Consider the following 27,450-nt stretch of genomic DNA (forward strand, 5'->3'; position numbering starts at 1 on the left):
TGGACCATACCCAGCAGTTAAACCTGGAACCAGGCGCACGGTTCACCACGACTGGACCATACCCAGCAGTTAAACCTGGAACCAGGCGCACGGTTCACCACGACTGGACCACACCCAGCAGTTACACCTGGAACCAGGCGCACGGTTCACCACGACTGGACCATACCCAGCAGTTAAACCTGGAACCAGGCGCACGGTTCACCACGACTGGACCATACCCAGCAGTTAAAACCTGGAACCAGGCGCACGGTTCACCACGACTGGACCATACCCAGCAGTTAAACCTGGAACCAGGCGCACGGTTCACCACGACTGGACCATACCCAGCAGTTAAACCTGGAACCAGGCGCACGGTTCACCACGACTGGACCATACCCAACAGTTAAACCTGGAACCAGGCGCACGGTTCACCACGACTGGATCATACCCAGCAGTTAAACCTGGAACCATGCGCACGGTTCACCACGACTGGACCATACCCAGCAGTTAAACCTGGAACCAGGCGCACGGTTCACCACGACTGGACCATACCCAGCAGTTAAACCTGGAACCAGGCGCACGGTTCACCAAGACTGGACCATACCCAGCAGTTAAACCTGGAACCAGGCGCATGGTTCACCACGACTGGACCATACCCAGCAGTTAAACCTGGAACCAGGCGCAAGGTTCACCACGACTGGACCATACCCAGCAGTTAAACCTGGAACCAGGCGCATGGTTCACCACGACTGGACCATACCCAGCAGTTAAACCTGGAACCAGGCGCACGGTTCATCACGACTGGACCATACCCAGCAGTTAAACCTGGAACCAGGCGCATGGTTCACCACGACTGGACCATACCCAGCAGTTAAACCTGGAACCAGGCGCACGGTTCACCACGACTGGACCATACCCAGCAGTTAAACCTGGAACCAGACGCACGGTTCACCACGACTGGACCATACCCAGCAGTTAAAACCTGGAAGCAGGCGCACGGTTCACCACGACTGGACCATACCCAGCAGTTAAAACCTGGAACCAGGCGCACGGTTCACCACGACTGGATCATACCCAGCAGTTAAACCTGAAACCAGGCGCACGGTTCACCACGACTGGACCATACCCAGCAGTTAAACCTGGAACCAGGCACACGGTTCACCACGACTGGACCATACCCAGCAGTTAAACCTGGAACCAGGCGCACGGTTCACCACGACTGGACCATACCCAGCAGTTAAACCTGAAACCAGGCGCACGGTTCACCACGACTGGACCATACCCAGCAGTTACACCTGGAACCAGGCGCACGGTTCACCACGACTGGACCATACCCAGCAGTTAAACCTGGAACCAGGCGCACGGTTCACCACGACTGGACCATATCCAGCAGTTAAACCTGGAACCAGGCGCACGGTTCACCACGACTGGACCATATCCAGCAGTTAAACCTGGAACCAGGCGCACGGTTCACCACGACTGGACCATACCCAGCAGTTAAACCTGGAACCAGGCGCACGGTTCACCACGACTGGACCATATCCAGCAGTTAAACCTGGAACCAGGCGCACGGTTCACCACGACTGGACCATACCCAGCAGTTAAACCTGGAACCAGGCGCATGGTTCACCACGACTGGACCATATCCAGCAGTTAAACCTGGAACCAGGCGCACGGTTCACCACGACTGGACCATACCCAGCAGTTAAACCTGGAACCAGGCGCACGGTTCACCACGACTGGACCATACCCAGCAGTTACACCTGGAACCAGGCGCACGGTTCACCACGACTGGACCATACCCAGCAGTTAAACCTGAAACCAGGCGCACGGTTCACCACGACTGGACCATACCCTGCAGTTAAACCTGGAACCAGGCGCACGGTTCACCACGACTGGACCATACCCAGCAGTTAAACCTGGAACCAGGCGCACGGTTCACCACGACTGGACCATACCCAGCAGTTAAACCTGGAACCAGGCGCACGGTTCACCACGACTGGACCATATCCAGCAGTTAAACCTGGAACCAGGCGCACGGTTCACCACGACTGGACCATACCCAGCAGTTAAACCTGGAACCAGGCGCACGGTTCACCACGACTGGACCATACCCAGCAGTTAAACCTGGAACCAGGCGCACGGTTCACCACGACTGGACCATAGCCAGCAGTTAAACCTGGAACCAGGTGCACGGTTCACCACGACTGGACCATACCCAGCAGTTAAACCTGGAACCAGGCGCACGGTTCACCACGACTGGACCATACCCAGCAGTTAAACCTGGAACCAGGCGCACGGTTCACCACGAATGGACCATACCCAGCAGTTACACCTGGAACCAGGCGCACGGTTCACCACGACTGGACCATACCCAGCAGTTAAACCTGGAACCAGGCGCACGGTTCACCACGACTGGACCATATCCAGCAGTTAAAACCTGGAACCAGGCGCACGGTTCACCACGACTGGACCATACCCAGCAGTTAAACCTGGAACCAGGCGCACGGTTCACCACGACTGGACCATACCCAGCAGTTAAACCTGGAACCAGGCGCACGGTTCACCACGACTGGACCATACCCAGCAGTTAAACCTGGAACCAGGCGCACAGTTCACCACGACTGGATCATACCCAGCAGTTAAACCTGGAACCAGGCGCACGGTTCACCACGACTGGACCATACCCAGCAGTTAAACCTGGAACCAGGCGCACGGTTCATCACGACTGGACCATACCCAGCAGTTAAACCTGGAACCAGGCGCACGGTTCACCACGACTGGACCATACCCAGCAGTTAAACCTGGAACCAGGCGCACGGTTCACCACGACTGGACCATACCCAGCAGTTAAACCTGGAACCAGACGCACGGTTCACCACGACTGGACCATACCCAGCAGTTAAAACCTGGAAGCAGGCGCATGGTTCACCACGACTGGACCATACCCAGCAGTTAAAACCTGGAACCAGGCGCACGGTTCACCACGACTGGATCATACCCAGCAGTTAAACCTGAAACCAGGCGCACGGTTCACCACGACTGGACCATACCCAGCAGTTACACCTGGAACCAGGCGCACGGTTCACCACGACTGGACCATACCCAGCAGTTAAACCTGGAACCAGGCGCACGGTTCACCACGACTGGACCATACCCAGCAGTTAAACCTGAAACCAGGTGCACGGTTCACCACGACTGGACCATACCCAGCAGTTAAACCTGAAACCAGGTGCACGGTTCACCACGACTGGACCATACCCAGCAGTTACACCTGGAACCAGGCGCACGGTTCACCACGACTGGACCATACCCAGCAGTTAAACCTGGAACCAGGCGCACGGTTCACCACGACTGGACCATATCCAACAGTTAAACCTGGAACCAGGCGCACGGTTCACCACGACTGGACCATATCCAGCAGTTAAACCTGGAACCAGGCGCACGGTTCACCACGACTGGACCATACCCAGCAGTTAAACCTGGAACCAGGCGCACGGTTCACCACGACTGGACCATACCCAGCAGTTACACCTGGAACCAGGCGCACGGTTCACCACGACTGGATCATACCCAGCAGTTAAACCTGAAACCAGGCGCACGGTTCACCACGACTGGACCATACCCAGCAGTTAAACCTGGAACCAGGCGCACGGTTCACCACGACTGGACCATACCCAGCAGTTAAACCTGGAACCAGGCGCACGGTTCACCACGACTGGACCATACCCAGCAGTTAAACCTGGAACCAGGCGCACGGTTCACCACGACTGGACCATACCCAGCAGTTAAACCTGGAACCAGGCGCACGGTTCACCACGACTGGACCATACCCAGCAGTTAAACCTGGAACCAGGCGCACGGTTCACCACGACTGGACCATACCCAGCAGTTAAACCTGGAACCAGGCGCACGGTTCACCACGACTGGATCATACCCAGCAGTTAAACCTGGAACCAGGCGCACGGTTCACCACGACTGGACCATACCCAGCAGTTAAACCTGGAACCAGGCGCACGGTTCACCACGACTGGACCATACCCAGCAGTTAAACCTGGAACCAGGCGCACGGTTCACCACGACTGGACCGTTGTCAACACAGTTCCTTGATTAGTGAGGATCATTAGGGTCGATTTATAGGACCACCGTCTCAAACCCCTATTGCACACATTTCTCCTCTTCTAATATTTCACGGATTGAACAACTGAATTTTATAATAATAATAATGTATAACATTTCTATAGCGCTTTTAATAGAATGTCAAAGTGCTGAAAACAAGACGAATATGTGTGAGTATGTGTGAATATGTGTGAGTATGTGTGAATATGTGTGAATATGTGTGAGTATGTGTGAATATGTGTGAGTATGTGTGAATAAGTGTGAGTATGTGTGAATATGTGTGAATATGTGTGAATATGTGTGAGTATGTGTGAATATGCGTGAATTTACAAGGCTTTCTTCCATTGAGCCCTAACCTTCTGAACGTTTTCACCAAATATTCTAGTGAAATATGTACACCAAATTTAAAGGGGTGGCTTTAGATGGGGCGGTGGTTAGAGTGTTGGGCCAGTAACCGAAAGGTTGCTAAATGGAATCCCTGAGTTGACAAGGTAAACATCTGTTGTTCTGCCCCTGAACAAGGCAGTTAACCCACTGTTCCTAGGCCGTCATTGAAAATAAGAATTTGTTCTAAACTGACTTGCCTAGTTAAATAAAGGTTACACATAGAACATTTACTGAAAACCCTATTGAATGAACACGTTATGAGTAAATGTGTTGCTTTTTTCCCGACGTTTACCCGCCATATTCAACTGGTGTTGAGAGTTCGTAAATTCGTAAATTATTCTGCGCTCTGGCACACTCAGACGAGATTGCTCTGTAATCGGAGTACATACCCAGGGTGAATTTTACGAAGTTTTCCACGCCTGCAAAGCCCGTCACGCATCTCCATAAAATAATTCTGAATACCAACTACTGACAAGTGAGTAGGAAAGGCGTGCATAGGAAATCTGTATTAACCCGCCAGATTCAGAAGCATAAAGACCCCATCAGAAAAAAAGATTGAAACCCGCATTGGAAAACTCATTTGATTTTTGCCCTCCCCCAAAAAACGACAACTGAACATAATTTATTATGGTTTTTAATTATTTTTTGTTCGTTTTGGAGTCAAAGATAATAGTTTGAGTATACTGTAGTTTTAGTTTTTCAAACGGGTTTGTTAATTATTTTTTGTTCCGTTTTAGTTTACTATAATAACCTTGCTATATACTGTACTGATGGAATAGTGAAGGTCAAAGGTTATTTGAGACTGCTGCATGAAGAGTTACTAAGGGCGCAGTGCGAGGTGTGCCAGGCAGACAGTGACTTTGAATACTGGTCAAATTAAATAAATAAATGTAATTAAATGATCCATGTGACATTGCTACACACAAGGATATACCATGACATTTTAAATTCTTAATTTAATAAAACAACACACGTTTGAATGTAGTTTTTATGACGTGTGCCTCGTAAAAATACATGCTGTCCGGGTTTCAGCTTGTTGTTGTTGGTACTAGTCAGAGTGTAGCAACGTGAAGTGGGAGATCACTAGGCTTATCAATGCAAAACGGAATTCAAATGACTGAATTAAGTTAGCTAAATGACCTAATACTAAATAAGAAAGAGTAGGCTACAACGTGTAACCGGCGGCTAGATGTTTGATCTGAATGGAGTTGTTGTAGACATTGACTCTTATTATTTCATTGTTATTATTATTAGACAATAGTTGCCATATTATTCTTGTTACAGGGACCGCGCCATAACGAATCATTTGGCCGGGCCTTTGATTTCCAGAGGCGGGCACGGTTTTTTCCACGGGACCTCCTATGTGTGCACGCGCCACACCCGTTGCTAACAGGCGCTTGCGCGTTCACAATTGTTTAACGGGTGTAATAGTAAAAGACCATCGGGAAGCTTACAATTTATCCTACCCATTTCTACCTATCTGCGTGCCAGTTGTGATTATTTTCAATATGCGCATTTTCATGGAACAGTTTCACTTTCATAATAACTGTCACGTGGTTAATCATAAAGATCTGAAATAAATGAAAGTCTAGAACTCAGAGATGATCCATCACAGGCCAATGCAGCAGTAGGCCTGTAACTTCCATCATCAACTAAGTAAAATACACAAACCTAAAGCCAACAAATAAAAACAGTAGAAAATATCCTGATGAAAATTCTGGTTCTTTCAATCGCATTATTTGTAAATAATACACTATATATACAAAGGTATATGGACACCCCTTCAAATTAGTGGATTCTGCCATTTCAGCCACACCCGTTGCTGACAGGCATATAAAATTGAGTACACAGCAATGCAATCTCCATAGACAAACATTGGCAGTAGAATGGTCTTACTGAAGAGCTCAGTGACTTTCAATGTGACACCGTCATTGGATGCCACCTTTCCAACAAGTCAGCTTGTCAAATTTATGCCCTGCTAGAACTGCCCCAGGCAACTGTAAGTGCTGTTATTGTGAAGTGGCAATGTCTAGGAGCAACAACGACTCAGCCGCAAAGTGGTAGGCCACACAAGCTCACAGAATGGGACCGGCGAGTGCTGAAGCATGTAGCGCGTAAAAATTGTCTGTCCTCGGTTGTAATACTCACTACTGAGTTCCAAACTGCCTCTGGAAGCAACGTCAGCACAAGAACTGTTCGTCGGGAGCTTAATGAAATAGGTTTCCATGGCCGAGCAGCCGCACACAAGCCTAAGATCATCATGCGCAATGCCAAGCGTTGGGTGGAGTGGTGTAAAGCTCGCCGCCATTGGACTCTGGAGCAGTGGAAACACGTTCTCTGAAGTGATGAATCAAGACTCACCATCTGGCAGTCCGACGGACGAATCTGGGTTTGGTGGATGCCAGGATAATGTTACCTGCACCAATGCATAATGACACCTGTAAAGTTTGGTGGAGGAAGAATAATGGTCTAGGGCTGTTCTTCATGGTTCGGGCTAGGCCCCTTCGTACCAGTGAAGGGAAATCTTAACACTACAGCATACAATGACATTCTAGACGATTCTGTGCTTCCAACTTTGTGGCATAGGTTTGGGGAAGGCCCTTTCCTGTTTCAGCATGACAATGCCCCCGTATTCAAATCGAGGTCCATACAGAAATGTTTTGTTGAGATCGGTGTGGAAGAACTTGATGTATTTAATTTATTTCATACAGAAACAGAGAGAGCGAGAGAGAGAGCGACTCAGAGCCCCTTGGACAGCAACACAATTAGACCCAACCAAATCATGACAAAACTAAAAGATAATTACTTGACACATTGAAAAGAATTAACAAAAAAACAGAGCAAACTAGAATGCTATTTGGCCCTAAACAGAGAGTACACAGTGGCAGAATACCTGACCACTTTGATTGACCCAAATTTAAGGAAAGCTTTGACTATGTATAGACTCAGTGAGCATAGCCTTGCTATTGAGAAAGGCTGCCATAGGCAGACCTGGCTCTCAAGAGAAGACAGGCTATGTGCACACTGCCCACAAAATGAGGTGGAAACTGAGCTGCACTTCCTAACCTCCTGACAAATGTATGAGCATATTAGAGACACATATTTCCATCAGATTACACAGATATACAAAGAATTCGAAAACAAACACAATTTTGATAAACTTCTATATCTACTGGGTGAAATACCACAGTGTGCCATCACAGCAGCAAGATGTGTGACCTGTTGCCACAAGAAAAGGTCAACCAGTGAAGAACAAACACCATTGTAAATACAACCTATATTTATGTTTATTTATTTTACCTTTTGTACTTTAACTATTTGCACATAATATGACATTTGTAATGTCTTCATTCTTTTGGAACTTTTGTGAGTGTAATCTTTACTGTTAATTTTTATAGTTTATTTCACTTTTGTTTATTATCTAGTTCACTTGCTTTGGCAATGTTAACATATTTTCCATGCCAATAAAGCCCTTAAATTGGAATTTAATTGAAAGAGGGAGGGGAGAGAGAGGGGGGGGGGGGGGAATAGAGAGTATTTCATATGGATCCCATTGTTCTCTCTCAGATCACATTAAATTCCAAGGCTTGACCTACCCCCACTACCACATTTGTGCGTGCATTAGAATTAAACCAGAACCATACGTCAAACCCACGTCATAGTCGGGGGTGTCACCGTGTCATAATTCGGTGCTGCGGTAAACTAACACAATAGTAGCCTAACGTTACATTTTGATTTCCACAGAAACTGCAGACAAACTGACAGACAGTCGCATGACATTTTCAGGGTAACACTTGTCCCTTTACTTGCTGCTTTAAAGAGGAAGTAGCCTATGTTTATCGTCAACGAATTGGCTACAGTAGGCGAGTCTATTTGAGTCTAGGTTGCGTTACATTGTAATAAGAGAGTTACAACGTTGACAATGATGCTGCCGCACACGGTGATATAATTTTTTATAAACAATGTATTAAGTCGCTTGTGGCTACAGTAGACGAGTGCATCACTTTGTTTCAACCTGATACAATATGTGGCTGTCTGACTTTGGGAACTAGCAATCTAGCAGGAGTAGGGTAGAATTAATCAGATTGAGGTTAATTTCGACAGTATAGACTAGCCCCTCCCTACACTCAATTTGACAGGTACAAGCGGACCCTGTGTTTTGCATTCTAGATAACTGTATCGCCACAAGCCCATAGCCTAATGCGAAGTACGAGTTCGCTTGCATATTGATGATATGATTTCATTCGCACTTAAAACTCTCTCTCTCATCATTGTCTCCTCTATCTCTCTCCCCTGAACCAACGAAATCTCCACTCTTCTCAACTAACCCTCTGTTATCGCTGCTTGCTGTTTAGGGAACCTCGACCAGCGTGCTGCTTACCGTTCATGCCCTGTCGCTGAATGCCCTGTCTCTGAATGCGAAACCAGGATCCCTTTTCTTCCTTATGATTGCCTATTTTCCCAAATAACACAAACATCACTGGAAAAATGTAAACGCTAAAAACAACCAAAGACTGATAATTTCTCTTTACCTGGTCCCCGCCTTGTCTCCCATCTTCACAGGCACTGAGTTTCAGTGCTATTAACGTGTAATATTAGTGTAAATTTGGACGGTATTTTGATTACAAGATCTTCCTCAATACTGTCCTCTTTCCTCCTCTCAGTCGTAGGATCGAGCTCCAATCGGTCTCTGTTCGGCTTGCGTAGCTCTGTGAAACTCGGTTTCCGCAGCCTACAAACGGAAACGAACACTTCGTTTAGTCCCTCGAGCTCTGACAGTGAGCGAAATACAGAGCTACGCCCTCACCGTCTGACAGACACCGCCCTCGACCAATCGCTTCTTCGGAATCATGTGCATCAGTGAAAGGCTAGCAGGCATAAAATAAACGCCTGAAACTATATCAAGGGCGGGCTGTGCCTGCTTCATATTGGTCCTGACTGGAGTTAACGAGAAGGGGAGGAAAAGTATCATTTTACTTCCCCTTAAAACCGGAACATCCGGTTGTAGGGGACTCGGCAGAGGCTAGTGAATGGACAACAAACAGGCACAGCCCACCCTTGCCTTTGGGACCACCAATGGAAGAAGAAGAAAAAATGGTAGAGGGTGTGTCTTTCTTAACAGATAAGGAGGAATCAGGGTGTGGACATGAAGCTAGGGTTAGGGTTAGGGTTAGGGTTAGGGTTAGGGCTAGGGCTAGGGTTAGGGCTAGGGTTAGGGTTAGGGTTAGGGTTAGGGTTAGGGTTAGGGTTAGGGTTAGGGCTAGGGTTAGGGTTAGAGTTAGGGTTAGAGTTAGGGCTAGGGTTAGGGTTAGGGTTAGGGCTAGGGCTAGGGTTAGGGTTAGGGCTAGGGCTGGGGTTAGGGTTAGGGTTAGGGTTAGGGTTAGGGTTAGGGTTAGGGTTAGGGTTAGGGTTAGGGTTAGGGTTAGAGTTAGGGCTAGGGTTAGGGCTAGGGCTAGGGTTAGGGCTAGGGTTAGGGTTAGGGTTAGGGTTAGGGCTAGGGTTAGGGTTAGGGCTAGGGTTAGAGTTAGGGCTAGGGTTAGGGCTAGGGTTAGGGTTAGGGCTAGGGTTAGGGCTAGGGTTAGGGCTAGGGTTAGGGTTAGGGCTAGGGCTAGGGTTAGGGTTAGGGTTAGGGTTAGGGCTAGGGCTGGGGTTAGGGCTAGGGTTAGGGCTAGGGTTAAGGTTAGGGCTAGGGTTAGGGCTAGGGTTAGAGTTAGGGCTAGGGCTAGGGTTAGGGTTAGGGCTAGGGCTAGGGCTAGGGTTAGGGTTAGGGCTAGGGTTAGGGCTAGGGTTAGGGCTAGGGTTAGGGTTAGGGTTAGGGCTAGGGTTAGGGCTAGGGTTAGGGCTAGGGTTAGGGTTAGGGCTAGGGTTAGGGCTAGGGTTAGGGTTAGGGTTAGGGCTAGGGTTAGGGCTAGGGTTAGGGTTAGGGCTAGGGTTAACTTCATGTCCACATGCCGGTTCAACTCCAGCCTCAACCATAACCTTAACCCTAGCCTCATTTTCACATCCTGTTTCCACCCTAACCTCAACCACAACCCGAACGCTAACCCTAGAGAGAGAACCAAGGTGCCTCCTCTCTCTAATTCAGTTGAAACGGCCTCTATTCAACCCCTTGTAATCCAGCGGACACCATTCATATAATGCAGACCCGATTATTAGTAATATCATAATGACTAACATTATCCAAACGTTGCCTAGCAATAGACCTGTGGACCCTATAGGGAGCCATGGTGTCAAGCTGTACCTCATGACAGGTCTTGGTTAAAGAAATGTCCTACTGGGCAGTGGTGGAAAAAGTACTCAAGTACTTGAGTAAAAGTACAGGTACCTTAATAGAAAATGACTCAAGTAAAAGTAAAAGTCACCCAGTAAAATATTACTTTAGTAAAAGTCTAAAAGTATTCGGTTTTAAATATACTTAAGTATCAAAAGTAAATGGAATTGCTCAAATGTACTTAAGTATAAATCATTTCAAATTCCTTATATTAAGCAAGCCGGACGGCACAATTTTATATTTTTTTTTATTGACGGATAGCCAGGGGCACACTCCAACACTCAGACATAATTTACTAACGAAGCATTTGTGTTGAATAAGTCTGCCAGATCAGAGGCAGTAGGGATGACCAGGGATGTTCTCTTGACAAGTGTGTGAATTGGACCACTTTCCTGTCAAAATGTATCAAGGATTTTTGGGTGTCAGGGAAAGTGCATTATTTTCTTTCGGAATGTAGTGAAGTAAAAGTATAAGTTGCCAAAAATATAAATAGTAAAGTACAGATACCCCAAAAAAACAACTTAAGTGCTCCTGAGTAGCGCAGCGGTCAAAGGCACTGCATCTCAGTGCAAGAGGTGTCACTATAGTACCTAGTTCGAATCCAGGCTGTATCACATCCGGCCGTGATTGGGAGTCCCATAGGGCGGCGCACAATTGGCCCAGCGTTGTCCGGGTTTGGCCGGGGTAGGCCGTCATTGTAAATAAGAATTTGTTCTGAACTGACTTGCCTGGTTAAATAAAAAGTTGTACTTTAAAGTATTTTTTACTTAAGTACTTTACACCACTGCTGCTGGTCGACAGTCATTTCAATTGATGCCCCTAGATTCTTGAAGATCATTTATAAATGCTTATAAACTTCATGACACAAAATATAAGGCTGTATTATGCCATAATTTAGGTTTTTCACTTTAATCTTTTGTAAACAATGTATAGCTTTTATTTGTCAGATGCGCCGAATATAACTATGAAATACTTACTTAGGAGCCCTGAACCAAAATATTTACTAAATAAACTAAAGTAAAAAATGTAATAAAAAACAAATTCCTTATATTAAGCAAGCCGGACGGAAGTACAGAGTTCAATTATTCTTCTAGGAGTAAAGAGTTCAATCATTATTCTTGGAGTAAAGTACAGAGTTCAATCATTCTTACAGGAGTACAGAGTTCAATCATTCTTCTAGGAGTAAATAACAGATGTCAATAATTATTCTAAGAGTAAAGTACAGAGTTCAATCTTTCTTCTAGGAGTAAAGTACAGAGTTCAATTATTATTCTAGGAGTACAGAGTTCAATCATTCTTCTAGGAGTAAAGTACAGAGTTCAATTATTATTCTAAGAGTAAAGAGTTCAATCATTCTTCTAGGAGTAAAGTACAGAGTTCAATTATTATTCTAGGAGTAAATCGTTCAATAATTCCTCTAGGAGTAAAGAACAGAGTTCAATAATTATTCTAAGAGTAAAGTACAGAGTTCAAGCATTCTCCTAGGAGTAAAGTACAGAGTTCAATCATTCTTCTAGGAGTAAAGAACAGAGTTCAATCATTCTTCTAGGAGTAAAGAACAGAGTTCAATAATTCTTCTAGGAGTAAAGAACAGAGTTCAATCATTCTTCTAGGAGTAAAGAACAGAGTTCAATAATTCTTCTAAAAGTAAAGTACAGAGTTCAATCATTCTCCTAGGAGTAAAGTACAGAGTTCAATCAATATTCTAGGAGTAAAGTAAAGATATTTTTTCATTATTCTATGAGTGAAGTACAGAGTTCAATCATTCTTCTAGGAGTAAATAGTTCAATAATTCTTCTAGGAGTAAAGTACAGAGTTCCATCATTCTGCTTGAAGTAGAGTTCAATCATTCTGCTAGGAGTAAAGTACAGAGTTCAATCATTCTTCTAGGAGTAAAGAGTTCAATCATTCTTCTAAGAGTAAAGTACAGAGTTCAATTATTCTTCTAGGAGTAAAGAGTTCAATCATTCTCCTAGTAGTAAAGAACAGAGTTCAATCATTCTCCTAGGAGTAAAGAACAGAGTTCAATCATTCTTCTAAGAGTAAAGTACAGAGTTCAATTATTCTTCTAGGAGTAAAGAGTTCAATCATTCTCCTAGTAGTAAAGAACAGAGTTCAATCATTCTCCTAGGAGTAAAGTACAGAGTTCAATCATTCTCCTAGGAGTAAAGTACAGAGTTCAATCATTCTTCTAGGAGTAAAGTAAATCGTTCAATAATTCTTCTAGGAGTAAAGTACAGAGTTCGATCATCCTTCTAGGAGTAAAGTACAGAGTTCGATCATCCTTCTAGGAGTAAAGAGTTCAATAATTCTCCTAGGAGTAAAGAGTTCAATCATTCTTCTAGGAGTAAAGAGTTCAATAATTCTCCTAGGAGTAAAGAGTTCAATCATTCTTCTAAGAGTAAAGAGTTCAATCATTCTTCTAGGAGTAAAGAGTTCAATAATTATCCTAGGAGTAAAGAGTTCAATCATTCTCCTAGGAGTAAAGAGTTCAATCATTCTTCTAAGAGTAAAGAGTTCAATCATTCTTCTAGGAGTAAAGAGTTCAATCATTCTCCTAGGAGTAAAGTACAGAGTTCAATCATTCTTCTAGGAGTAAAGAGTTCAATCATTCTCCTAGGAGTAAAGAGTTCAATAATTCTCCTAGGAGTAAAGAGTTCAATCATTCTTCTAAGAGTAAAGAGTTCAATCATTCTTCTAGGAGTAAAGAGTTCAATCATTCTTTTGGGAGTAGAGTTCAATAATTATTCTAAGAGTAAAGAGTTCAATCATTCTTCTAAGAATAGAGTGAAGATTTTTTTCATTATTCTAGGAGTAAAGTACAGAGTTCAATCATTCTTCTAAGAGAAAGAGTTCAATCATTCTGCTAGGTGTAAATCGTTTAATCATTCTTCTAGGAGTAAAGTTCAGAGTTCAATCATTTTTCTAATAGTAAAGTATAAGTTCAATGAGAAATGTATGTTCTCTTTATTGCAGATCCACTTTGAGTTATAATAATATTCAGACAACTTGTTTAATAATGATGATATGTGTTTGGGGGGTTTCACGTGACAAGATGAGAAGGTTTCGGTGAGAGACTTTCAAGCAGCAAAATGAAAATCATTAATACATAACACCACGTGTAAAAATGTCATACTTTAATAATAATTCCAAACATAGCTTTTTCTAAACATACAAAAAAGAAAAAATCTTAGATACAGATAAGTACAGGTTTATTTTCTTCAATAGTCGTGCTTTTTCACTCTGTGTCGTTTTTTGTTTTTCATCATGAGAGATCTTACAACAACGAACGGTTAAAATGCACTTAGCCAAAAAGGAAATGATAGTTTCCATTATATACTGTTGTTTGGATTTTTCCATCCTCCTCGGTTTCAAAGGAGCGAATCTTGACTTTCACTACAGTCAAATGTTCACTTTGTCTCCCATTGACATCAATGCATGACTAAGTGAACATGTGACTGTAGTGGAAGTTACTAAACGACCCTGAACCATAGTATTAAATGACTGTTGGCCAGCATACACTAGCTAACCAGCCACTACTGTTCGTTTACATGGGAGGCTGTTGAACTGGGAGTTAGTTTCACCATGGCAACACTTCCTGGTGCAACAACCAACACACAGCTACACAAACAGCCACCTAGATACAACAACACCACCCCTACTAGATATGTGCAATCAGAAATCACCTTACATCTGGCGGCCTCAGAAAAAAAAGAAAAAAACATGGACTAAAGTCTAAGTCAACCATATACAGTAACACAACACCTTGCACATTCTATTTAAAAGTCCCAGATGGCGCACTATTCCCTATATAGTGCACTACTTTTAACCAGAGCTCCATGGGATTCCTTATAGGCCCTAGTCAAAAGTAGTGCACTATATAAGGAATAGGGTGTAATTTGGGACGAATCCCAGAAACAAAAAGGTGTTTATATATACTGCAATGCTACCACTGGTTTTAAATGCTTCTCCGTTGAATCGATATAGAGCCTGTTAAAGAGACAATGCTAGGCGGGTTTTGAGGAAGACACTGGACAGTGCTGGTGAGATGGACACGGTAACACAAACACACACACACACACACGAGCATGAGCACACACACACAGCTGTTGGGGGGGGGGGGGGGGTAATAGAGATCTACTTCGAGTTCAATCACAGTTGCCATAGTAACGTACAGTCTCAACATCTTAACTTGACACAATGTACAAAGAGAACTTTACAGAAGCAGTTAACACAAAATGAACATAGTGACAACGTCAAAACAACAAAGAGTTGGAAGGAGGGAATAGAATGAAGGAGGGCAGGGCGCGGAGCAATGTCATTAAGGAACATAAAAAGATATCACCTGTGTTTCTTCTTAACCCTACAAATCGCATTTCAAACTGGAAAGGAAAACGCATTACTTAATAATCATCATTATCGTCACCGTCATAATAAAACACAAAACAGAACTCAGTCGATCTACTCGTCATCCTCCTCCTCATCCTCCTCCTCCTCATCTTCCTCATCGTCGTCATCATCATCGTCGTCCATATTACTCTTCGTCATGGGCTTAGGGGCCATTGCCATGGTCGGAACTACCACCTTGCCCTTACCGGACTTATAGTCAGCAACGTCCTGGGGGGGAGAGAGGGAGGGAGAGAGTCAAATGTGTTATTCGACTGGCTGGTACAACATTGGGTGTTGTCAGGGCTACACTAGCTAATCAACAGTGGTGGATATTGGTGTCCAATTGGAGCTTCTCACTTGGGGTCAGGTGACAGAAGCACACTGGATTCTATTTAATTGAATTGGTTGATTGGTTGGTAGATGTTTTGATCGGTAGCGATGTTGTCAGGTTATTATTAAAGTGAAGGTTGTTTTTAATAACGTACCTGGTTGAAGTGTGTGTGTGTGTGTGTGTGTGTGTGTGTGTGTGTGTGTGTGTGTGTGTGTGTGTGTGTGTGTGTGTGTGTGTGTGTGTGTGTGTGTGTGTGTGTGTGTGTGTGTGTGTGTGTGAGTGTGTGTGTGAGTGTGTGTGTGTGAAAATGTGCAATGTGTGACTGTAAAACGGTGCAGATATCAGATACAAGGTGTAATGTAACCAATCAATTCATCAATCAATATAAATGTTACTTCCTGGTAATTGTCTTTGTGTGTGTGTGGTACAATACAATACAGTACACAGGTAAGTTAGTTTACCTTCTGGTATTTGTCTTTGAGTTTGTTGGCCTTGATCAGGTAGGGCTGTTTGGTGGCATCAGTCAGGTTGTTCCATTGCTCCCCCAGTTTCTTGGCCACGTCCCCGATTCCCAGGCTGGGGTGCTGGGCCTTGATCTTGGGCCGGTGGTCCGCACAGAAGATGAAGAAACCAGAGCTGTGGAGAAATTATTATTTGATTTATTATTGTGATTTTTTTTCTTCATTTTAGTGTGTCGTGATGTCTGATGTGTGTATTGATATACTTACTGAAAACCAAAACATGATTGAAGGAGTGTGTGTATTTGTGTGTCTGTTTATCTGTCGGTTGGTCTGTCTGTCTGTGCATGACTCCATCCATGTATGTGTGTGCCAGTCTGTGTGTGTGGTACGTACGAGGGCCTCTTTGGTGCGTTGGGGTCCTTCTTCCTTCCCTTCTTGCCTCCAGGGGCGAAGTGCATCATCTCGTTGTCGTAACGCACCTTATCCTGCTTCGCCATGTCGTCAAACTTCCCCTTCTCCTTACCAGACATCGTCTGGGGGAAAAAATCACCACATTTACACCACTTAAAACATTCCCAGCAATAGACTTTGAACAGATGGACACATGGGCAGTGTTCATTTGGTACCATACGGGAAAAAACGGATTCAAACAGAGAGGTCTATTGAAGGTCGCCTAATTATCATTTAATATAAGAAGTCAGCATGATATGTGGTCTTGTTGCACCACCTGCAGTAAGGAACATGTAACCGCTCCTTAGTTAACTAATAACTTGCCGTTCTTGATGTTTAAGCTTTCGGCTACCACCCAGTTTGTCCTTTAGGGGAACAATAGATTTGGGAGCAAAATATTAATTGAATTTAATTTTGGTTAAACTCAATGAAATGAACTTGACCTCTGTTCCAATAACCATTTGTGCGGGCTGCGTAGTGTGATGTATTGGCCAGGCAACACTACGTGCCATGCTAGTTAATAATCTCAATCCCATCATCCTCATTATCTCATCTCTATAACTGTGAAATAAGATGTGAAAATATTTTTTGGGGCATAAAAAAACATATGTCACCAATCAATCAATCAACTTCATCGTGATAACTAACTACAAATGGTTATTAATTGTCCTTCAGGGACCAATAAAGTATCTATCCATTCCTCACCTTCCATCTTCCGGAGCACTTCTTGGAGAACTCAGCGAAGTTGACAGGTATCTCAGGGGTCTTCTTCTTGTGCTCCTCACGGCAGGTCTGAACGAAGTAGGCGTAGGAGGACATCTTGCCTTTGGGCTTCCCTGGAGTGCCTTTAGCCATCCTGGTCACTGGGCGGGGCCTAGCTGCGGTCTGGAACTCGTTGATTGGTTAATTGGTTGATTGGGTCAGTATCTGGTGAGAGTGGAGAGAAGATGAAAATGGGTTAATTCAATGTTGTGGTTTGATTTTCTTCTGGGAAAGTGTACCTGTATACTATTTTTTTATCAGGTGATGCAAGTGCCAAAGCACATTGACCATGGCATGTTCGTTTTAATGAATATTTCAATAAATATTTGATGACATTTGTGAATGGAGAGTCAAACACAATTCATGTTGGAGACTAACTGTGGTCTTTATTGACAAATTAATTCAGACATAATGTGATTACACAACACCCAACAGATTAATTTAACATCATTGACCACTGGTGAAGGTCAACTTCACATTAATGGCAAACCACCTTGATGACATAGTGCTTCGGCCACCTCCCTCCAAAGACCACTCAAACCATGAACTTTACAACCCTCTCATGACATTCTATCTCATGAATTATGTTGTTGTTTTCTAAATTGCTTGTCTTTTTTTGTGTTGCTTTAAAGAGCTTTGAGATTCTTTATATAATGAAAAGTGCTATAAAAGTGAAATAAATGTGGATTATTATGGTAGGTGGTGGAACCATAGAAGGGAACAAGGGAATTAGAATTTAGAAGGAGTTCTAGAATAAGAATCAGTTTTAGAATTAGAATGAATTCCAATTAGATCTAGAATAAGAATTGGTTGGAATGCATTTGCATTCTGTAGGTGTGACACGGGAGAAGATGTGGAATTGGCCAAGGAGTCTTAGAATGGAGGAAAATTGGGATTTAAGGAAATGATATGGAATTAAGGAAATGTGGCTATGAGACTGTGTGCTGTTGTAATGTCTGTTTTTGATTTGTTTTTACTATGTAATTACAATGGAATACCAATACATTATTCAAAGTGTAAGGTTTTTATTTTCATTTCTCAAAAATACTTTAAATGATTTAACTAGGCTATTTGAGAAATTTCATTCTTGGGAATGTGAATTGATACTTAGATATAAATTCAATTTTGGAAAATAATCTTATTATAATCTAGATCTAACTAGGCTATTTGAGAAATTTCATTCTTGGGAATGTGAATTGATACTTAGATATAAATTCAATTTTGGAAAATAATCGAATTCTAATCTACAAAGTAAATGAGCATTTTTACAAAACACCCTCATTAAAATCTCAATCAAATAAGAAAGCCCCCACCATATTCTCCCCTCGCCACCGCCCATCTCCTTGTCATTAGCCATTTTCTGCATTTTATTTTCATATTTTTTAGCTCCGTAAACTTTACTCCATTGCATCCAACGCAACGCGAACTCTACTTGCTTCATACCAGCTATAGTATAGGGAGCGCTACGACTAGTTACTATGTTGCGATAGAATGAGAAGCTTCAACTACACATACAGAGAAAAATAGAGAGGTCATCAACGCGAATTATTCATCTTCCATTTTGTGAAATGCGTCCTCATGAGAGAAACTCCTGTTTATTTTCCACCTTCTTGCCTATTTCAATCTTACTTTGCCAGAAATGTTATTACTTTTTCGGGTTTTAATTCCCCGCTCCGTACAGTAGCTTTCAGTCCCTGTTCATAGCGCCTAGTATTGGGTAGTGTGGCTGCTATACAGGCGAAGAGAGTGCTGTTCCTCGCTGGAGCTCCCATTGAATAAAATGGCTTCTGTAGAGCGAGGGGAAGGCTTACGGGGTTGACTATGTAACAAAGCGATACACACCCCCCTCCGGTTCCAAGAGCTATAACGACTAAATGTGACCGCTAATTAAAAACAAAACAACGTAGTCAGATAAAACAAAGACCGTTATTTTTATTCGGGTTAAAATATTAAAACTGTCATTTCGTATTTCGTGACATTTCACTGTTTTCTGAAGTTATACCCCTGACTGTCGCTTGGTGCATTGCTCTCGGTAACAAAGACAGTGCGCCAGCCATCCTGCTGCAATCGAGAAGTTGCGAAAATGAATAAAAAGGGGAAAATAAAAATACTTTAATGCAGAAAGATAGAGATAAACATTTCGAATGGAAAACGAAAAAGTGCAGTATTTTTCGTCCGTAGGTAATTTGTTTTTCTCCAACAATTCCCCGTCCCTTCTCTGCGTTAGCGCTGCCTTTCCTCAATGGTTTAAATCGCCAGCCATTTTACTACATGGTGAGAGCAATCATTTGACTAAGGGCGATAACAAATCTCAAAAACAGCTTTTCGACGATGACATTAACATTTTCTTTACATTGTTGAATAGAGATAAAAGAGTTCAGCGGAAAACAAACGTTTATTCTGAAAATGTACGATTATTTATGTAGATGACATCGAAATTGGGTCGCAATAGAAGAACAGTGTTATTCGTAGACAGGCTATAGCCAGCCATATTCACAGTGTTACACACAGCAGCGATGCGTGTGAGGAATACAAGCCTCAGAAAATTACAGTTTAATAACTTTTGGTTACTTTAAAAATCAGGAAAAAACAGAGTCCACGAGACAACAGTGACATATTAATTTTCTTTATGATAAATGACCGTGTAAACAATATTAAAATAGATCAAGGCCATTTTCAGCAGATTTCTGTCAATACCACAATAAATCACACATTATGGGGAGAAAAATTATCAAACACTATTTGCCTGCAAAATGAATAACATCTAAGCACATTTAAACTATAATTGCACTAAAATACCACAGAAAGACTTAACAATAACATAATCTCACTTCAAATTATTAAAATAACCATATAATTTAACACAAGTAAATATTATAAGTTATTCAAATGGTGGTAGTAAAAAAGAATGCAATGTTATTATCGTTATAACAAGTAACGTACCTGTATTGTTAAGCAGCAGTCAAGTCAGTCTGGATTCTGGAATCCTACAGTCTCGCCTTTCTCCTGTCTTCTCTATCCATATGTAGACAGCCTCGCGCTAGCTCAATGCGAGAACGGCCTGATTGGCTAGCGGCCGGATCGGTTCAAAACAGCCTCCCAAACTGCTGATTGGACGCTGCTCTACACACTTTACGGGTTTCTCGTTGGTGATTGGTCGACAATGAGGCCTTGTCATACCCACGCCTTTGAAAAAGAGCCGCTGAGAAAAGTTTCAGAGTAGTATAAAGAGAAATTCATTGGGTGAGGAAGGTTGGCTGTGTGTGCAGTAGTACATATGGGTACGGTATGTATGCTAACATATAAAGGTTCAATTGGAGGGGTTTTTAGACGTTATGAAACAGCTTTCTTTCTCAGGTGAAAGGTTAAAATAGGACACTAGGCTACAGATACAGATCTGTGGACACCTGTCAAGTCATTGCACTTATAAGGGATGGATATTCCTAATAAAATAATTCATTTAACTACAGTTTTGTATTCTACCTTATATGTAGTGAGAAAATGTATAGTGTATTAGAGTTGGTAGGCCTACAAATTATTTCAATAATCACTGTTGGATAATTGCTATGTTGTAATCATTTAATAAACTTGAGTTAGATGGTGCCTATATATATTTCTCATTCATTTGAGACTGAAACTTGCAGACCTTCAGAACAGAATGTGCTCTTTTGAGGAAAATGGTCAGAAGAACTTTCGAGTGAACTATCCCTTGAAAGGAGGGGTCCTTCAGATCCAGACCTTAAGCTCAACAGTGTATGTTGATTTCAGATCCAGTCCTTAAGCTCAACAGTGTATGTTGATTTCAGATCCAGTCCTTAAGCTCAACAGTGTATGTTGATTTCAGATCCAGACCTTAAGCTCAACAGTGTATGTTGATTTCAGATCCAGTCCTTAAGCTCAACAGTGTATGTTGATTTCATATCCAGATCTTAAGCTCAACAGTGTATGTTGATTTCATATCCAGTCCTTAAGCTCAACAGTGTATGTTGATTTCATATCCAGTCCTTAAGCTCAACAGTGTATGTTGATTTCATATCCAGTCCTTAAGCTCAACAGTGTATGTTGATTTCAGATCCAGTCCTTAAGCTCAACAGTGTATGTTGATTTCAGATCCAGTCCTTAAGCTCAACAGTGTATGTTGATTTCAGATCCAGTCCTTAAGCTCAACAGTGTATGTTGATTTCAGATCCAGTCCTTAAGCTCAACAGTGTATGTTGATTTCAGATCCAGTCCTTAAGCTCAACAGTGTATGTTGATTTCATATCCAGTCCTTAAGCTCAACAGTGTATGTTGATTTCATATCCAGTCCTTAAGCTCAACAGTGTATGTTGATTTCATATCCAGTCCTTAAGCTCAACAGTGTATGTTGATTTCATATCCAGTCCTTAAGCTCAACAGTGTATGTTGATTTCAGATCCAGACCTTAAGCTCAACAGTGTATGTTGATTTCATATCCAGATCTTAAGCTCAACAGTGTATGTTGATTTCAGATCCAGTCCTTAAGCTCAACAGTGTATGTTGATTTCATATCCAGTCCTTAAGCTCAACAGTGTATGTTGATTTCATATCCAGTCCTTAAGCTCAACAGTGTATGTTGATTTCAGATCCAGTCCTTAAGCTCAACAGTGTATGTTGATTTCAGATCCAGTCCTTAAGCTCAACAGTGTATGTTGATTTCATATCCAGTCCTTAAGCTCAACAGTGTATGTTGATTTCAGATCCAGTCCTTAAGCTCAACAGTGTATGTTGATTTCAGATCCAGTCCTTAAGCTCAACAGTGTATGTTGATTTCATATCCAGTCCTTAAGCTCAACAGTGTATGTTGATTTCAGATCCAGTCCTTAAGCTCAACAGTGTATGTTGATTTCAGATCCAGTCCTTAAGCTCAACAGTGTATGTTGATTTCATATCCAGTCCTTAAGCTCAACAGTGTATGTTGATTTCATATCCAGTCCTTAAGCTCAACAGTGTATGTTGATTTCATATCCAGTCCTTAAGCTCAACAGTGTATGTTGATTTCATATCCAGTCCTTAAGCTCAACAGTGTATGTTGATTTCAGATCCAGACCTTAAGCTCAACAGTGTATGTTGATTTCATATCCAGATCTTAAGCTCAACAGTGTATGTTGATTTCAGATCCAGTCCTTAAGCTCAACAGTGTATGTTGATTTCAGATCCAGTCCTTAAGCTCAACAGTGTATGTTGATTTCATATCCAGTCCTTAAGCTCAACAGTGTATGTTGATTTCATATCCAGTCCTTAAGCTCAACAGTGTATGTTGATTTCATATCCAGACCTTAAGCTCAACAATGTATGTTGATTTCATATCCAGTCCTTAAGCTCAACAGTGTATGTTGATTTCATATCCAGTCCTTAAGCTCAACAGTGTATGTTGATTTCAGATCCAGTCCTTAAGCTCAACAGTGTATGTTGATTTCAGATCCAGTCCTTAAGCTCAACAGTGTATGTTGATTTCATATCCAGTCCTTAAGCTCAACAGTGTATGTTGATTTCATATCCAGTCCTTAAGCTCAACAGTGTATGTTGATTTCATATCCAGACCTTAAGCTCAACAATGTATGTTGATTTCATATCCAGTCCTTAAGCTCAACAGTGTATGTTGATTTCAGATCCAGTCCTTAAGCTCAACAGTGTATGTTGATTGTCATTCTTTTGAATGGACTATCCTTTAAAGGAGGGGTTCATAGGCTGCAGTAGTGTTTGTGGATTTTTATCCTTGACATTTAATCAGAGATTGATTTCAACATGGCAACCGGTGTTTAGACTATCAAACCAATCAATTACATTAATTGATCGTTAATAAGTCCTGGGATGATATGAAAACCAAGCAGAACAATAGCCCTCAAGGCCTGGAGTTGTCTCTCTGAAAGCAAGTGAAAGCAAGATGACTGACATGATTATCAAGATGTTGACCAATTGTTCCCTTGTTCCCTTATGCCAATAGTGCAGCAGAACCAGCCCATGGCCTCTCAGAGCAGGGCTCTGGGTATATACTAACCACATTGTTAGTGCTGAACATCCTCAGTATAGAGGCCTGTGCTGAACATCCTCAGTATAGAGGCCCGTGCTGAACATCCTCAGTATAGAGGCCTGTGCTGAACATCCTCAGTATAGAGGCCTGTGCTGAACATCCTCATTATAGAGGCCTGTGCTGAACATCCTCAGTATAGAGGCCTGTGCTGAACATCCTCAGTATAGAGGCCTGTGCTGAACATCCTCAGTATAGAGGCCTGTGCTGAACATCCTCAGTATAGAGGTCTGTGCTGAACATCCTCAGTATAGAGGCCTGTGCTGAACATCCTCAGTATAGAGGCCCGTGCTGAACATCCTCAGTATAGAGGCCTGTGCTTAACATCCTCAGTATAGAGGCCCGTGCTGAACATCCTCAGTATAGAGGCCCGTGCTGAACATCCTCAGTATAGAGGTCTGTGCTGAACATCCTCAGTATAGAGGCCCGTGCTGAACATCCTCAGTATAGAGGCCTGTGCTGAACATCCTCAGTATAGAGGCCTGTGCTGAACATTCTCAGTATAGAGGCCTGTGCTGAACATCCTCAGTATAGAGGCCTGTGCTGAACATCCTCAGTATAGAGGCCTGTGCTGAACATCCTCAGTATAGAGGCCTGTGCTGAACATCCTCAGTATAGAGGCCTGTGCTGAACATCCTCAGTATAGAGGTCTGTGCTGAACATCCTCAGTATAGAGGCCTGTGCTGAACATCCTCAGTATAGAGGCCTGTGCTGAACATCCTCAGTATAGAGGCCTCTGCTGAACATCCTCAGTATAGAGGCCTGTTGGGGTGTAGCCTCCTGGGTTTTTACACCTCACCTGAATACGCCTAGACTCTTTCTACTTGTTTTAAAGGCACCATGTTACTTCCATTTTCATTGGTCCTGTTAATGCTAATGAAGAATAAATAAATACATAAATACAAATAGGTAGTAGGTAATTGATAAGATACATTTGTTATTTTGTGCCAAATCATTGCATTGGAGTTAATAGAAAGGTAATTAAAATGTTGCCAATATACAGTACCAGTCAAAAGTTTGGAAACACCTACTCATTCCAGGGTTTTTCTTTATTTGTACTATTTTCCAAAATGTAGTAGAATAATAGTGAAGACATCAAAACTATGAAATAACACATATGGAATCATGTAGTAACCAAAAAAGTGCAGCTGAAAAAACATCCCCACAGCATGATGCTGCCACCACCATGCTTCACCGTAGGGAGGGTGCCAGGTTTCCTCCAGACGTGACGCTTGGCATTCAGGCCAAAGAGTTCAATCTTGGTTTCATCAGACCAGAGAATCTTGTTTCTCATGGTCTGAGAGTCTTTAGGTGCCTTTTGACACACTCAAAGTGGGCTGTCATGTGCCTTTTACTGAGGAGTAGCTTCTGTCTGGCCACACTACCATAAAGGCCTGATTGGTGATGGTTGTCCTTCTGGAAGGTTCTCCCATCTCCACAGAGGAACTCTAGAGCTCTGTCAGAGTGACCATCAGGTTCTTGGTCATCTCTCTGAACAAGGCCCTTCTCCCACAATTGCTCAGTTTGGCCAGGCGGCCAGCTCTAGGAAGAGTCTTGGTGGTTCCAAACTTCTTCCATTTAAGAATGATGGAGGCCACTGTGTTCTTGCACCTTCAATGCTGCGGACATTTTTGGTACCCTTCCCCAGATCTGTGCCTCGACACAATCCCGTCTTGGAGCTCTAAGGACAATTTCTTCGACCTCATTACTTGTTTTTTTGCTCTGACATGCACTGTCAACTGTGGGACCTTAAATAGACAGGCGTGTGCCTTTCCAAATCATGTCCACTCAATAGAATTTACCACAGGTGGACTCCATGTTGTAGAAACATCTCAAGGATGATCAATGGAAACAGGATGCACCTGAGCTCAATTTCGAGTCTCATAGTAAAGGGTCTGAATACTTACAGTACCAGTCACAAGTTTGGACACACCTACTCATTCAAGGTTTTTTCTTTATTTTTACTATTTTCTACATTATAGAATAATAGTGAAAACATCAAAACTATGAAATATGAAATAACACATATGGAATCATGCCGTAACCACAAAAATCAAAATATATTTTATATTTGAGATTCTCCATAATAGCCACCCTTTGCCTTGATGACAGCTTTGCACACGCTTGGCATTCTCTCAACCAGCTTCATGAGGTAGTTATTCGGGAATGCATTTCAATTAACAGGTTTGCCATGTTAAAAGTTAATTTGTTGACTTTCTTTCCTTCTTAGCGTGTTTGAACCAATCAGTTGTGTTGTGACAAGGTAGGGGTTGTATACAGAAGATTTGGTAAAATACTTTGTCGATATTATGGCAAGAACAACTCAAATAAGCAAAGAGAAAGGACAGTCCATCATTATTTTAAGACATGAAGGTCAGTTACTTCAAGTGCAGTCACAAAAACCATCAAGCGCTATGATGAAACTGGCTCTCATGAGGACCGCCACAGAAATGGAAGACCCAGAGTTCCCTCTGCTGCAGAGGATAAGTTCATTAGAGTTACCAGCCTCAGAAATTGCACCCCAAATAAATGCTTCACAGAGTTTAAGTAACAGACACATCTCAACATCAACTGTTCAAAGGAGACTGCGTGAATCAGACCTTCATGGTCGAATTTCTGCAAAGAAACCACTACTAAAGGACACCAATAATAAGAAGAGACTTGCTTGGGCCAAGAAACACGAGCAATGGACATTAGACTGGTGGAAATCTGTTCTTTGGTCTGATGAGTCCAAATTTGTGATTTTTGGTTCCAACCACCGTTTCTTTGTGAGATGCACAGTAGGTGAAAGGATGATTTCCACATGTGTGGTTCCCACCGTGAAGCGAGGAGGAGGTGTGGGGGTGTTTTGCTGGTGAAACTGTCAGTGATTTATTTACAATTCAAGGCACTTTTAACCAGCATGGCTACCACAGCATTCTGCAGCTATACGCCATCCCATCTGGTTTGCGCTTAGTGGGACTATCATTTGTTTTTAAACAGGACAATGACCAAACACACCTCCAGGCTGTATAAGGGCTATTTGACCAAGAAGGAGAGTTTATTTTTTTAAAATGTTTTATTTCACCTTTATTTAACCAGGTAGGCCAGTTGAGAACAAGTTCTCATTTACAACTGCGACCTGGCCAAGAGAAAGCAAAGCAGTGCAACACAAACAACAACACAGAGTTACACATGGAATAAACAAACATACAGTCAATAACACAATATGAAAAAAAGTATATCTACAGTGTGTGGAAATGCGGTAAGATAAGGGAGGTAAGGCAATTAATAGGCCATAGTGGCAAAATAATTACAATTTAGCAATTAAACACTGGAGTGATAGATGTGCAGAAGATTAATGTGCAAGTAGAGATACTGGGGTGCAAAGTAGCAACAAAAAAAAAACAGTATGGGGATGAGGTGGTTGGATGGGCTATTTACAGATGGGCTATGTACAGATGCAGTGATCTGTGAGCTGCTCTGACAGCTGGTGCTTATATTTAGTGAGGGAGATATGAGTCTTCAGCTTCAGTGATTTTTGCGATTCGTTCCAGTCATTGGCAGCAGAGAACTGGAAGGAAAGGCGGCCAAAGGAGGAATTGGCTTTGGGGATGACCAGTGAAATAGAACTGCTGGAGCGCGTGCTACGGGTGTTGCTATGGTGACTAGTGAGCTGAGATAAGGCGGGGCTTTACCTAGCAAAGTCTTATAGATGACCTGGAGCCAGTGGGTTTGGCGACGAATATGAAGCGAGGGCCAGCCAACGAGAGCATACAGGTCGCAGTGGTGGGTAGGATATGGGGCTTTGGTGACAAAACGGTAGACTGCATCCAATTTGCTGAGTAGAGTGTTGGAGGCTATTTTGTAAATGACATCGCCGAAGTCAAGGATTGGTAGGATAGTCAGTTTTACGAGGGTATGTTGGCAGCATGAGTGAAGGATGCTTTGTTGCGAAATAGGAAGCCGATTCTAGATTTAATTTTGGATTGGAGATGCTTAATGTGAGTATGGAAGGAGAGTTTACAGTCCAACCAGGCACCTAGGTATCTACATCAGATGACCTGGCCTCCACAATCACCCATACTCAAACCAATTGAGATGGTTTGGGATGAGTTGGACCGCAGAGTGAAGGAAAAGCAGCTAACAAGTGCTCAGCATATGTGTGAAATCCTTCAAGACTATTGGAAAAGCATTCCAGGGGAAGCTGGTTGAGAGAATGCCAAGAGTGTGCAAAGCTGTCATCAAGGTAAAGGGTGGCTACTTTGAAGAA

At 42.8% G+C, this 27,450-nt stretch overlaps 2 protein-coding genes across 4 annotated transcripts in view; both read right to left on the bottom strand.

Moving 5' to 3' along the window:
• LOC139561853 (arrestin red cell-like) overlaps window positions 1-9,255 on the bottom strand; it is a 108,947-nt gene extending 99,692 nt beyond the window's left edge. Inside the window, exon 1 of one of the 3 annotated variants that reach the window (XM_071379169.1) lies at window positions 9,018-9,250. In XM_071379169.1, the coding sequence (XP_071235270.1) occupies window positions 9,018-9,040 (23 nt within the window). In that variant the 5' untranslated portion in view covers window positions 9,041-9,250. Of the gene's footprint in view, window positions 1-9,017 lie in introns of all 3 variants that reach the window. The other 2 variants (XM_071379168.1, XM_071379170.1) reach the window with 2 other exon arrangements.
• Window positions 9,256-13,876: 4,621 nt separating this feature from the next.
• LOC139561874 (high mobility group protein B3-like) lies at window positions 13,877-20,217 on the bottom strand. The gene is made up of 5 exons (XM_071379246.1): window positions 20,093-20,217; window positions 17,093-17,314; window positions 16,331-16,470; window positions 15,938-16,112; window positions 13,877-15,373 (listed from the first exon to the last, which is right to left on the bottom strand). Exons 2-5 carry the CDS (start codon window positions 17,240-17,242, stop codon window positions 15,218-15,220), a joined length of 621 nt encoding a protein of 206 aa, XP_071235347.1. The 5' UTR covers window positions 17,243-17,314; window positions 20,093-20,217; the 3' UTR covers window positions 13,877-15,217.
• Between the last annotated feature and the right edge of the window lie 7,233 nt (window positions 20,218-27,450).

This window comes from Salvelinus alpinus, chromosome 31 (genome assembly GCF_045679555.1).
Source record: "Salvelinus alpinus chromosome 31, SLU_Salpinus.1, whole genome shotgun sequence".
Taxonomy (NCBI): domain Eukaryota; kingdom Metazoa; phylum Chordata; class Actinopteri; order Salmoniformes; family Salmonidae; genus Salvelinus; species Salvelinus alpinus.

Excerpts from the sequence above, each read along its gene's own strand:
- LOC139561874 (XM_071379246.1), bottom strand. The coding sequence starts at position 17,242 with ATGGCTAAAGGCACTCCAGGGAAGCCCAAAGGCAAGATGTCCTCCTAC. Across the intron at positions 16,471-17,092 it reads AGTGCTCCGGAAGATGGAAG|ACGATGTCTGGTAAGGAGAA; the intron begins GTGAGGAATGGA and ends TTTTTCCCCCAG. Across the intron at positions 16,113-16,330 it reads AACGCACCAAAGAGGCCCTC|CTCTGGTTTCTTCATCTTCT; the intron begins GTACGTACCACA and ends ATTTCTCCACAG.